Source organism: Magallana gigas, chromosome 4 (assembly GCF_963853765.1).
Source record: "Magallana gigas chromosome 4, xbMagGiga1.1, whole genome shotgun sequence".
Taxonomy (NCBI): Eukaryota; Metazoa; Mollusca; class Bivalvia; order Ostreida; family Ostreidae; genus Magallana; species Magallana gigas.
The window spans coordinates 41,056,635-41,071,728 of NC_088856.1; the positions used below are offsets into that span (position 1 = coordinate 41,056,635).

Below are 15,094 nucleotides of genomic sequence, written 5' to 3' on the forward strand. Positions count from 1 at the left end.
ACTTTTTTACAAAGTTTTACAATTGACATCCAGTGAATGGTGCCTGGGCGTCATGGCAAGCGTGGGGAGGATGGTCGACTTGTGACAAGACCTGTGGGGATGGGCAAAGAATCCGGTATAGTGTACGACAGTGTATTAACCCAACGCCTAAAAATGGTGGCGAATACTGCAACGGAACTAACGTGCAAAAGGAGGCAGAAGAGTGTTTATTAAAGGTTTGCATTAGTAAGTAAAAAGTTTACAATGATGTTAATAAATAATTTTTTTCAGTTCTTATATGTAACCATTTTATTCGTTTTCAAGGTTATATTGATTTTAATCCGTAATTTTTTTTTTTAAATTTCATGGCATTCTATTGTAATAATATATAACAGAGCTTTTCGATTTGTACACTCTGATTGCACATACCAGTGAAGTTAACTGTGAAATACCCCTTTTGTAAGGCTAAACGCGCAAACATAACTAATAACTCGTTAAATAGTATTAATTTAACATGCATTACAAGAGTGGGTCAGATATGCTTAAAGTGTGCATGTGTGTTTTTCTCATGTAGGGTTTGGATGATGGAGGGTTTGTCCATTCATAAACAGAATAATTAATTGTCCATTCATAAACATTATAATTAATATTAATTGATTAACACGGAATTATGACTTTAGTGTGTAAATACAAACGTTCTCTCCTTGTGATCAGTTGATGGCGGTTTGAGTGAGTTTGGTCCTTGGAGTAAGTTCTCACAGTGTGCCAAAACGTGCAGAGGGGGAGCAAAAACTAGATACAGATACAGAGAATGCAACAACCCGAAACCACAAAATGGCGGCCGCTTCTGTCCGGGAGATTCCATCCACTCAGAAACAGCTCCATGCAACACCAATTGGTGTGAATGTATTCCTCATTTGTTAATCCACCTATCAATAAGTAGACAATATTGAAAACTCGCGGTTGAAATGCACACTAAACTGAATGGTTTATATTCAAACGCAATTTTTTAAAGAAAGTTACACTTCGGGCTTTACAGTATGAAAAAAGATCTTTTACTTCACTGCCTTTCTTGCCAGGCATCATTTGCATGTGTTTATACCGAACGATTTATACAAAATAGGGAACTACTTTTGTATGTGAAAAAAAGCTTTTTTTAACTCATACGTATTTTCCTTTGATTGTATTTATTTAAATAAATTGTACGAGATGACAGAATCGTTACAAAAAATTGTGTTATTTTGATAGACCTGAAACAAATACATTTCCCCCTCCCTCCCCCAATTTCAAGCATGGACATCTACAAGTATCGGTTTAAGTTTAGAAATAATGTAATATTGATCATGTAAGGTGACAAATTTCGTAAGAAAGGCAGAACCCATGTGTGATGAAATATTGTTCAAAGAAACTTAAAGATAGCATTCCAATAAATATAAGTACATGTAATAATATACAAGTCTGTACTATATATCACTTAAGTTTGATATCGTTCAAAATCACGTGTTACCACAACAGTATCACAAGATAGCCGATCCCCGCTGCATTCAGTTAGCATGCAACATTTTATATCTGAAAAATACATATTCAATATTTTAAAAGTTTTAAATATCGCCATGCACAAGATTTCATGTCCGTTAAAACCTGTGCACACATGCGTATTGCATACGCTGCATATACATTATGTGTGAAATTATTTGAAGAAAAATGAAAGAAATAAAAAATTAGAAATCATTCTTATATGATGAAATAGAGGAATTTGACGGAAGCAAAAAGTAATCTATTGAAATATCGTGTTCATTCAATTACGAACTACATGGAGTATCATCCCATCTCTACTCAAGGAAATGAACACTGGTATTTAATTGATCAAAACAAGGGTCACTTCATGAAGTTGCTGCATACAGCCTTTTTGTATAACATATTATACACTACGTACTATGCACATGTATTTCATGCATGCTCACATGCGCAATACTCTTCCTATGAACATGCAATAAGCGCCGCTCGCTCGCTTCTTTACGAACAGTTACCTCTTATTGACATGTAATTCAGCTATTTTTTTTATTAATTGGACAAGAAAGAAATGCATGTAAGACATACATATAGACATGTAGATGTATCTTAGTGTTCAAGGACTATATAATCATTTTACATTCTTGCACTATCGGATGGCCTCGAGAACAACATGTATGAACTCTAATAATTCAAGAAATTCCCGCACGAACTATTATGTGCGGTATAAACGGGGGTCTTGGAACGCTTCATTTGAAAATAAATGAAACATTTTTAAATTACATAGTAAAATTATCAAAAGTATACTGCAGCCCCCCTACCCTATCAAACATAATTATCTCATCAGATAAAAATGGATCCGCGCATAGCATTCCTCACTCTTTTGCATTTCAGATGATTCAATATCGTTCTACCTTCTCACATTTAATTCTAGTTGAAAGTACAACGAGTATTTTTCTATTTGCACTTAGATATGTACATGAATAAAAAAATATATACATCTTATATAATTATTAATACATGTATTTACACTTTACCGGACCTTATTTTATGGATACTTACTTACATCCCCCGTTGGGAATTTCTGTATTGCAAAAGTTATAATTATTATTTATGATATTTTGTACTTGCATGATCTACACACTTTGTTTACAAATATCATTTTGCTTTAGTTTTACGGATTTCTTCTATTATGCAATATATAATGCCCCTATATAAAAAAGTAATAATCATCCATGCGACTAACTTGTTTTGTTTATTCAAGGTATGTAGCCAGGAGACTCTACAACAAGGAAGTAAATTACACAGGTCTCGTATTCTCTCAGGTATCATTGACGCCATGTACCTAATGGAATAATTTTAAGGTCTTATCGATGGTAAGTAAATAAGAATAATTGTATCTACATGTATATGGGATGATGGCAAATGTTTCCTATGCGTGATATTGATTAAGTTCAACATCATTGGTATGGATTAAGTCCAGATTATTAGGCGCTCAATGTTGGGCAATTCTATATGGACGTTTTTATTACTAAACCGAAAGTAGTGGCCATTTTGAACAAAATGACTTGCGTTTTAAAATTATCAACCGTCGGCTCATACATTCACTAATGTGTTTGTTGTTAAATTGTACGTGTTCTTATATAATTGGATATTGTTAATCAAATTATCTGGTTAACAAACAAATGAGACTCGCACTGTTTCATTTTTATCATCAGCCTACAACTGATTAGTAAGGGAAGCTACCATGCTCGGATCTGGACGGGGATAGGGGTGGGTCCTTAATAACTTAAGCTTATTACATTCACATCTTAAAATTATCACCGCCATCGTTTAACCTCTTGAACACCCCCTTGGAAAAAATTTATGGATCAACGCACAAGTGTGTATCTTAATGTAATTACTGTTATTAGAGATGCCTAGCTAAAAAAAGAAAACATGGTATAGAAATAAAAAAAAATGGTGATAAGGAATGGACAAAATCAAATACCTCTATCTCATAATTTATCCTAGATGTCAAAATGCATACTCATTTTCTTGCATATTGTTAAAAACGTGTGTGTGTGTGGGGTGGTGGTGGTGGTGGTGGTGGCGGGGTTTGTAGAAATGACTGAATTCTTGCTGTTTTTTGATGGCAAAATACATGTTATAGATTTCTTTAAATTACTTGAACATTTCTCATTTCAGATGGCACTATCTGAATCCCAAATACCACCTGACGCCCAGCATTATTTGGTGTGCGGTACTGAAAACTGTGAGAGGAACTGCCAGTTTTACTGCAATGACTGTCACCAACCAATGTGTGAACAATGCCGAGATGAACATCAGAAAAATGAGAAAACCAAGAACCATGAAGTGGTTCCTTATAAACAACGCAAACGACAACTGCCTGTAGAGAAATGCAAGATCCACCCCACAAAAGAAATGGTTCTTTTTTGCGAAGAATGCCAAATTCCCATTTGTTACAAATGCACAGCCACAAAAGAACATCGCGGCCATGCGTTTACTGACCTAGAAATAGACTTTGATGAAAACGTTTCTCTATGTCATGAAGAAATTGCAAAAATTAGAAATTATTTTGAGCCAACTTCTCAAGATTTAAAAAAGGAAATTGCTGGTGATGTCACAGAAATAAGGAAGATGATGGACGGCATAAGAACAGCCATGAAGGCTGAAGCTGAGTCTGTGAAAAAGCTGGTAAACACAGTAACATCAGATAAAATAGAACAAGTCGACAAAATTGAAAAGTCATTATTAGAAACATTAAACAGTCAAAACCAAGAAATATATGACTACATAAACTATCTTAATGATTTAATTAAGACGTTTTATGGTTACCTATCTCCTTCAAACATAGATCAAATAAGACTTAACCTCAAATCAGAAAGCATTCGACCCATACCGATAACATCAAAACCAGTCCCACCCGTATTTACTGCTGGTCAATACAGCAGGGAAGATGTTGCCAAACTACTGGGTAGAATAACTGATTCCAACACTAAACCAGAAAACAGAAAAATAAAGCCCATGGAGACTGCCTCTACACAGTTGAAACCTACAGGGAAACAGAGGAAACAAGACAGAGAGAAATCTGACGTGAAACAAACACTGTCTCTGTCTTCTTCTGTCACCAAGGTCAGGGAGTACACAGTACCAGGTGTTGATCATGTATATCATGTATCACTGGGTAAATCAGGCAGACTTTGGGCCAGTGATTTGAGTGGTAACCTTGTCCAAACAGATCAACAGGGGAATCAGCTACAGAAGATACAAACCAATGGTATATGGGAAGGCTACCATACAGTCACACAGGACGGGCATCTGATCTATACAGACAAAAACAACAAAGTCATCAATAGGATAACACCGGATAATACAATCACTGAATTCATTAAAACGGGAGACTGGAAACCACTCAGTATACACTCCTTCCACATCACCGGTGACTTACTGGTGGGGATGGTGAAAAATAGAGAAGCTAAAGTCACCAGGTATAACAAGACAGGGACAGAAATACAGAACATACAGAGAGACAACAAAGGTCAGGGACTGTATGGTCACCCACACTACATCACAGAAAACATCAATTGTGATGTCTGTGTATCAGACTATAACAAACATGCTGTAGTGGTGGTGGATAAATCAGGACAACACAGGTTCTCCTACACAGGTCAGAGGTCAAGGCTTGATCCCTTTGGAATATGTACTGATGTACTCGGTCACATCCTGGTGTGTGATAGTATCAGTAACAAAGTTCATCTCCTGGATCAGGACGGTCAGTTCTTGTCTCTAATACTCACACCACAACGAGGTGTAACGTATCCCCGTAGTGTGTGTGTGGATGATGAGAACAATCTCTGGGTGGGACAAAGTAACACCAACACAGTGACAGTGTCCAAGTATCTACAGTGATCATTATACATATTATGTCCATACATCAATTATATACTGTGTGTATGTTGTGAGACAATGTAACAACAACATTGTGATAGCTTACAATTACTAGTATATACAGTGTATATTGAAATACATATACATCATTCATGTAAACCTGTGTATTTTTTTTTTTGATACATTGTATCGGTTTTATTAATGATTATTTTCCATTGCTGACGAATTGATAATAAATATGTAATAATGTATTAACAATATCAAATTGTTTTGAGTTATAAGTTTGGCTGATATCCAACAACCTAGAAAAAATGAAATTTTACACTTTCTCGTGTCCTAGGAAGTCACTTCGAAACATTACTAATATTGTTATCACAAAAGCAACACAATACCGATAGTTATTATTGACAAATGCCAGTATACCTCAGTGTGTTGCGCCAACTGCAGCAAAAACATTACTTGCAAATTAAAAATCCAAACGTACAGCATGTTCGTAAAACATACAAAATAATGGTACATGTCACTTTTTCTGCGATAACAAACGCTCGTCAAAATTCGGAATTGAATTTAATGAAAAATACTACAAACACATTATACAGTTGTAGGCTGTAGCATGGTGGGATACCATCATCTGAAAAGTCAGATACATGTACAAGAATGCATCAAATACAAAGGATCCATTTATCATTTATCAACAATTCAAGTAATCTTTAAAGGACTGATCTCGTGGGGGTTTTTTTAAATCGAGATTTGTTTAAAAATCATGTCTCTAAAGTAGAGTATATACTCTAACGTTATTTAAAACATTTTTGTTATGTAATCCTTTATGTGTTTGGTACATTATATAGAGTAAAATATTTGGATTTTTAAAACCTGTACATTAAGTTACCTGTAGCTGTACATTAAGTGGAAAAAACTGTCGATTCTTAATTAACTTAATCGACATGCACCTTCTCCAACTTAATGTACAACTACAGGTAACTTAATGTACAGGTTTTAACTGTTGAAAGCAATACACACACATGGTCCTCAACAGAAAAAAATACTTTAATTCAAATATAAATATAAATACCAACATTAGTATTTAAAATATTATTTTACAACACTATGAATTTATCATCTCCGTAGAAAGGCATACATGCACAGCAAATATGCTGGCCATTTTAATGAATTGTCCTGTAAATGTGACTCCAGAAACATATCAGAATTTGAATGAGAAGGGCATATTTCCAAAGGTAATATTAATTTCACTATGTGCACTGCTATTGGAATCACAGATATAGCACATTTTCATCTTTTTTCACACTGGTCATCACTTGAATTTCCCTCTTTTCCATCACTTGAATTTCCCTCTTTTCCATCACTTGAATTTCCCCCTTTTCCATCACTTGAATTTCCCCCTTTTCCATGATTTATTTCACTCACTCTCTGGGGTTTTTTTCATGTCTAAAATATCACTCAAAATGATATCCGTATTTACACTTTCTTCTGGATCTCTAAATTTTGATTGCGTCAAATATATACTTTCTTCATCTGATGAAGACATCTTTTCTCATTGAGTTTTACCCATAGAGTAGTCAGAAATGACCTTAGATATCATATAAATATAAACTTACCTGGCACTGTCCATTAACTTCAACAATACACAATTATTTTCACCCCTTTTGCTTTTGTTTTTTAAATGGACAATCAATAGTGTTACCTAATCTTAGCAATCATTCTAGCCAATACCTGGGACAGTTTATTAAAGCTATACACGCTATAATTTGCGTCAATTTTGAATGACAGTGAAAACGCATGTGTTTGTCTACTTATAAAAGTTATCCTTAATCTGTAAATTACAAGGGTGAATTCCATCTCGTTACAAAAATATAGATTTTTAATTGTTTATTTTCCTGCCAGGAAAATATACCTTTTCATGAATATTGATGAAGGAAGAGCAAACCGACCTCATTGCGCATGTCCGCGGAGAACTAGGTGGTCGTTATTGTTTGCTTAATTAAATATCCAACTTGATTTTTAATATGCTTAACAGTTGTTAATTTGAAATACATACATGTATATAATAATGAGTAAAATACGCTTGCCATTTACGATACCCTTACTTCTGCATTAACACTTATATAGGATCTATAAATAGCACATAGGGGAAAACACAGGTCTACGTCATTTTTTTAAAGGAAGTATTCATATCTACTCACAGGCTTGTATTTTTTTCTTTTGTTTGTACTCGTATATCTGACAAATTTATGCTTTACTGAAAATATCCTTTCCTTTGTGAAACTATCACAATTATGAAGATGTTGACCCTTCACCAGTTTTGGTATGATAGGCTAAATTTAGCTGTCGATATCACGTGATAGATTGATATTCACGAGGAGGCATTACTTTCCTGGCAGGAAAATAAATATTTTTTATTGTTTAATATTTGATATATTTGTTACTTGATCGAATTGAGCATTATAATTAACAGAATAAAGGTAACTTTTATTAGTAATCAAACACATACATTTTCCCCTTTATTCAAAATTGACGCAAATTATAGCGTGTATAGCTTTAAGTTAACAATAGAGAAAATGTTTTAATATTACATCGATTGTTTAGATATTAAAATAGGTAAAGCAAGTTGTCTAGACTGTCGGGTCCAATTGAATTTACACAAGTGTGGTTGATTGATGTCCCTTTTTTAAAATTCTGTTTTGTTAAGCGGGTATATACAACTTAAAGCCCATAATAAGACTGCTTAATCTATCAATATATTTCTAAAAACACAAAATAAACCGAAACCCTTCCTCGCCACACGCTTAAAAACACAAAAAATAACGTTAACAACAAAAGACAGCAAATCATAGATAAACATTAATTATGAAAAACTTCCAATACAAATATCATAAATATTATAACACTCCATATAACCCCTAGTGGACTTTTATAAAATAGTACTGGAGTCGTTATGATACAAATGTGCGAAAGAATCGAATCTTAAAAAAGGAACGCTATTTTTGCTACAGTGTAATCCACCTCTGCAGGTTAGTATTGACCTCTCTCGGTCATTTACGTAAACACAGTAACGTAAAAGACGTGGTGATCCGAATGACTGCATGCTCACTGCACAGATTACAAAATTATGGTGTTTTTCACACAGATCAGCGTGAATGGAATTGTGGGGAAATTCTCAGAGGAAGTGGCGTGTGCTTTGATGATGTATGATGACTGGAATTTCTCAGGTCTTGGTGATGGTTTCGTTTCCATCACACCTACTCTCAGTAAGAACATTTCCTATAATTTTTATCTCTTGTGAATCGAGAACTGTCTCCATTTTGTGACGGATACTGAGGACATCATTTCAAATATCTTCCCAAATGAATCAAAGCCAATAAAAAATATTGGGAAAATATTTCTTTCTGTTAATTTGATTTTTTTATTCTTCTGTTTAAGTGCAAAATCGTTGTTTAAAGATGAATGTTTCGGATCAACATTAATGAAACTATTTGCAAGTTGGTTTCGTGTTTTCCACAGGAAAACAAAAACAGTTGTTTAGCGGAATTGACAAGTTAAGTATAAACTTTCTTTATTCAAAAATGCATGTTACCTTTCAAAATTATGTTAATTTCATAACCGTTATTTGCTAGCAACAACAAAATTTTGTTTGTGTCAATTACCAAATTATATGAGTTACAGACAGAAGTCTATTTTAAAATGGCCAATGCTATGTGCAAGTTTTAAAACCCGTTTTGTTTAACGAAAAAAAAATGTTTGATTATATCCAGACGGGCTTGAAATATCATTACCCTAAAGATTACAAAATTATAGATTTAATTCCCAATGTATATATTAGACCATACATATCTGGCCATTTTAGCTCAAGTGTGTGGCACTCCCTGCTTGCGTTAGGTTGCATTGTTGGCTCGTTAACTTTGGTAACTGTTGAGTGTGCGGTCATCCCTGCTTGCCTAACGTTGAGTCCCTATATATGTGCAGGTGCGGTGATTGGAGTCTGCACTTGCAAATATTGGCAGCAATCAGGGCTATCCGATTCTATCTCGGGTACGGGCCTGCAGGGATCACAGGCAGTGACCTTCATGCACGTTACAAAACGTCCAAGATAATAGATTTAGAATGAACCTTACCAAAAGGATGAAGGGGAGATGATAAGACAGACACATACAATCAATCACAAAGTACAATGTACTGTATTCTTTTTTCTTATTCGCTGTCATCTCCTTAAAAGTTATAGAAACCCATAACTTTTCCCCTATATCAGGCAGGACAAACATTGTGTTACAAAGTTGGGCACTTCTGTCTCCTTCCCAGCCCCAGTTTCAACTTGGTAATTAATAAAAATGCTGAAATTACATGTATACTTGTAAAAATACAGATCATACATCTTCATCTGTATACACCGAAGATGTATGTAATACCAATATGCTCAAGATTAAATAGTTACCCTTCTTTCGAAAAAGCAACAACAAAAAAATAAGCATTATGTTAGGAAAACATTTTTGGATTAGACCAATTTTTGGAAGCGCTAAATCATGTTTTATTGTAACAGTACAAACTCAATGTCTGGCCATGGTCCAATGGAAAGTTCCGGTCATCGAATATCACACATAGTCTGTCTATAATCTGAGGACAGCCATTATCGAATTTCAGGTCAAAAGTTCATAGATCACCTGCATCTATTCTACAGTCAAAGAACCAAATGCATCTAGGGGAGAAGAAGGGAGAATGAATTTCACAGACAGGTCGTGTTTGATAAAGGATCTTCTAAATACTTTGATTTATAAATCGGTTCTGCTGGTATCCTATTTTTGTTCACCATGTTTACATTATCTTCTGGTAGTTTTGCATCGAGTTTTTTTAAAGTCACCAAACCCAGCATTAATAATTAACAACATTAAATGTCAGGTAAAATAAAGTGAACAAATATTACGATCAGATTAAACATACTACAAATGGCCCATTCTCGGTGATGTTATAGACGCACCAGGGACGCAAACTATCATCGATAAACTACATGGATTTTAGCAGTATACATATATGCACAACGATCATGTTTAAAGATTGCTGTATATCGTATCTAGCCTAGTACAGGTATTTTCTCTATGGAGTAATGTATGTCAATAATGCTACGGAACGGAGGATGGGGGGGGGGGGGGGGGTTCCTGCCCCTAATTTTTTAGTCAACCTTACACTTAAATCAGCATTTTGAACACCCCCCGCTTATCTGAAAAAGGGAAACAAAATGTTAAGATATTACCCCAACCACTCTATCCACAAATAAAGGATAAGGATTTAGAAGATATTTTGTAATATTTTTGCCAAGATATTCAGGTAGTTTTGTCACAAACCCCAACGTGTTACCTAACGATGCTACGTGTCTGGCTATGGCATGTTCTCATGTTCTTGCACTCCACTCATGTTCCATCCAAGTCTGTGGCATTCTACGTTGATAATAAAACTGAAAGAAAACGCTTCTATGTCACGCAATAAAAGCTAAAAATATTGGGGGGGGGGGGGGGGGGGTTTCCGACAAAAACTTAGCCTACAATAAAAGAGATATCTCTTACGGGGACAGTTTAATTCCATTTAAAAAAAAATTCAAGAGTATTTCGTTTTCCTTATCTTTTACATTCCTGTGGGAATGATCTTTCTTCTCCAGGGGATATTGAACCTAGTTTTAAAGGGGCATGTTCACAATTTTGGTCAACAATTATTTTTCCGATTTTAATGTTTACAATTCTTTAGTAAGGCATTTTTAATAGGCAACCAACATTTGAGTGTCATTCGTTGAGTTATAAGCCATTTACATAGCTCACAATTCTTAACTATGTAAACAAAGCTTTATTTTGATTACATTTTGAATATTGAAGTTGAAAATTTCAGTTATAGACTTAAAATGAATGTGTTAAACGTTAGGAGCTGTTTATTTATGCTTAAAATGAATAAGGAAAAAGACAAATCAGATTGAAAAGATTGTTTTTACTTGTAAATTGAACCTATGTAAACAAAACCAGGGCACGAGCCTTTTTTACGTGACACAGAATTGTGAGCCCAGTATTTTCCTTGTAACTCTACGACTGACTCTCGAATTTCATTTGATCATTAGAAAATAATGCATTCCTAAAGCATTTAAAATAATAAAAACAGAAAATAAAATTTGACCCAAATCGTGACCATGCCCCTTTAACCACAGGAGTTCAGCACTATCATATATACGTATGTCTTGTTGTAATTTCTGAATTACCGGATAGCATTAAATATAAAATTTACATTAGATTTTTCAGGTTTCGCTTCAATAGGGGATTTTGTAAGAATTTTCAACTCAAAGTTTTGATATGCATTTGACTTTATTTTGCACCCCCCCCCCCCCCCCCAGTCAGTAAAATACATACTATTTGTTGTGTAGTGTTTGTTTTTTTTAGTGGAAAGGGAAATAGAATTCCTCCAATAAGAAGCACATTTTATTTTACAAAAAGAAGCAAAATGTAAACACATTAAATATTTTTTATTGAGCAACTATAGATATATAAACAGGTATGCAGATTTATCCGTCGATATAATCTTTGAACATCATAGAAGATTGGATAGAAAGAAATAGTTGATATGTTTCAAATTTTCAATACAATATTGTTCCTATAAAAGTTCATTTTCCAACCCACTCCCCCTGTCTTTTCTCTGACCAGATATTTCGTTTTCCCATTAGGAAATCGCTATAACGTTTTTTAAGATAACATTTTTTTCCAAGAAATTCCGAATAACGTTTTTCGGACATGATTTCTTTTTCCTAGAAATTCTGAAATAGTATATATAAACAGGTATGCAGATATATCCCCAAATATCTAATTTATCGATCGAAAATATGCATTCTGAATCAAAATCATGTACATCTCTTTAAGTTGTCAATCTCATGCTGTATATTTTAGTTAAACCATCATTATTTTCACAGATTACGGTTTGACCTTTGCTAACCCAACAGCAGATACTAAAAACAACTCCGAGAATACGACCAATGATACACCGCCGGAAGTAAATGGGTTTGATTACTCGTCTGTGGAAGGAAAGAATAGTGTCGAGAACCATAAAAACCAATCAACCACCAAACCTGCAAACGACTTTACCATTAATCGTACGGCAACACCAATTAATAACAAAGTCGCCACTACACCAAGTTCGTCTATAACGACATCCAAAAATAAGGCATGAAACCTTATCAACACGCAGTTATGTATCACCTGCACAAAATACCGGATAAAAATGTGCATAGGAGCATGGTCGCCTTCTTGTTAGTTTTTATTAGGATTGATTATTTCGATCACCACATTTATTAAAGATTTGACTTTTTTTTTTCCAACTGAAAACTGGGTTTAAACCATTAGTTTTAAATAAGATAAAGATTTTTTGCTGATTTATAATGTTTATCATTTTTGACATTGCTTTCATTTCTGATCTTGTAATTTAAAATTGTCAGATAAAGGTACATCTTATGAAGAAAATTGATAAAATTAATGTGCATTATTAAAATTTACAAAACATCAAGTTTAATATGTAAAAGAAAACAGCTTTCTCTATATAAAGGTTAGAAAACCCCATTTCTGGAATAATTTTGCCAGTGTAAACAACTTTTACATTTCCTCTATGATACGTAAACTTAGTGTGTATAGTAATTACGATTAGCTCAAACGATGTTTTTTTCATCCTTTGTGCAGAGGTTCGCAAGCAGTTTGATTACAAGGTAAAACGAAGTTTTGATACCGGTATAGCTCAGTTTGCAAAATACAACCGCTGCGGTAATTTGTTATCGCTTTTAAAACAAAGCAACAGTGAATGACACATATTATGGGTGGAGGGAACATATGTAAAACGGTTCTAATAAGTCATATAGATTACATATATATAGAGTCTGTTGTTTATGAATTGTTTTGTGTAAAATATGAAAAAACATATTACGTTGGGAAAATAATTGCACTCTTGTTTACTCTCTAAAAATTTCCATAACATGCGCATGCATTCCTGATTAAAGCTGCTTGTTCCAAGTTTTTTTTGGCTAATTCAGTATGAAATTATTTACCTTACACACCAATGGTCTTATATTAGTTAAAAACGTTCATTTATTTACACCAGCAGCATCAGTCTTTTTCAAAACAATAAATATTTGAAGTGAATTAAAAAAATAGATCTATGGGAACAGAAACAATCTTAACAACCAAGGAAGCTGATACGTCTTGAGTCTTAGGTAACAAAAAGTAACCGTTTAATATAATTTGGTCCCCGATTGCATTTGGTTTGTAGTGATTGTAAACAAAACAAACTACAGCAAGATTATGCATACAGGTATGGTTTTGATTTGCCAATTTTTTTTCGTTTTTTGGAGAACCAATTTACCTAATTCTTAGCTAATGCCAAAGTCGGAATGAAATCATACCCACCTCGACTTTGTGAGAAAATCTTTATCATAATTTGACACTTGGAGCGTTAGCTTTTTATGCAAAGTTATACAGTGCTAGAGGAATTCAATTTGTTATAAATCAAAACATTATTATTAATATATGACACTTAGTTTTCTACGTTGTTTTGATACACTATTTTCATATTTTATTGCAGTGTCAAATTTTTTTATATACTCTGCATAAATTGATAATAATGCGGAAGTTTCAATTGTACCACTAACGAAGCCTAAAATGCCCCCTTTTTATCGTAAACTCATCGTCAATTACCAGTAATGCAAAACGAACCTGATTATTTGAAAGCAATTTTATTATATTCATGCATGTATAAACTCCATTGATACTTCAATGAACCCAAAAGTACACTATGATTACCTTGATTTACAAGTAGCTTTTCTTTGTCGTTGTTTACTTTATGAATAACTGGTTAGATTAACACTACCCCGTATATTTTGAAGTTCACATTAATCAATGCTTAATTACTTTAAAATGCAATACAAAATCCCCGTTGACATTACGTTTTGTAGCCGTGTTTTGAAACTTTACAAGCTAGAGGGGACTCACCTAGTTTGATATAGGATGATAAATCCGTCAAGTAAATTTAAATCAAGAATTGCTAATAAACATTGGATAAAAGAAAAGAAAAAAGAAAACAAGAATTCAATACAAATATATACAATTCCAACAGGTAGAAAATACAAATACTCGTACAAAGATAGAAGAAAATAACTTAATAGCTCAATGATAGCAATAGAAAAATGTTTAGCATACCAATGACATTGATAAGAATGCTTAACATTCAACATTTAAATGAATCACTTACCAAAATGACAAGTACATTAAAACAGAGATACTGACCAAAACTATTTACAGAGGAAATATCAATTATTATTTAATATCATTATCAACAATACTTACGCTGGATTGCATTGAACGTGAACGACTAATAATTTAAATAGCAAGTATTTGAATAGAACATTTTATCTTCTGGTGAAAAATTATATATCAATTAAATTGTGAAATTACGCATGTTCAACATTAGCAGTTTATATTTCCCAGTTAAGATGCGCCTGATCATATCGTATTCTTAAATCTGATATTGCAAATTGTACAAGTGACATGAATGTAAAAAGGAATACATATGATCAACAAACAAAATAAAAAGGAGTGAATGACCTGTGCAAAAATCAACTGCTTGGCAACACGCATCAGTCTGATTTTTAAACTGTCAAAACAGTTCTATCAATAAATAGAGCTACTTACTA

General features: G+C 33.6%; 1 protein-coding gene across 1 annotated transcript; it reads left to right on the forward strand.

The window, feature by feature from the left end:
• Positions 1-2,779: 2,779 nt before the first annotated feature.
• Positions 2,780-5,551, forward strand: LOC105325102 (E3 ubiquitin-protein ligase TRIM71-like). Its single transcript, XM_066082462.1, has 2 exons — positions 2,780-2,867; positions 3,679-5,551. The coding sequence occupies exons 1-2, from the start codon at positions 2,865-2,867 to the stop codon at positions 5,401-5,403; spliced, it is 1,728 nt and encodes a 575-aa protein (XP_065938534.1). The 5' UTR covers positions 2,780-2,864; the 3' UTR covers positions 5,404-5,551.
• Positions 5,552-15,094: the final 9,543 nt, after the last annotated feature.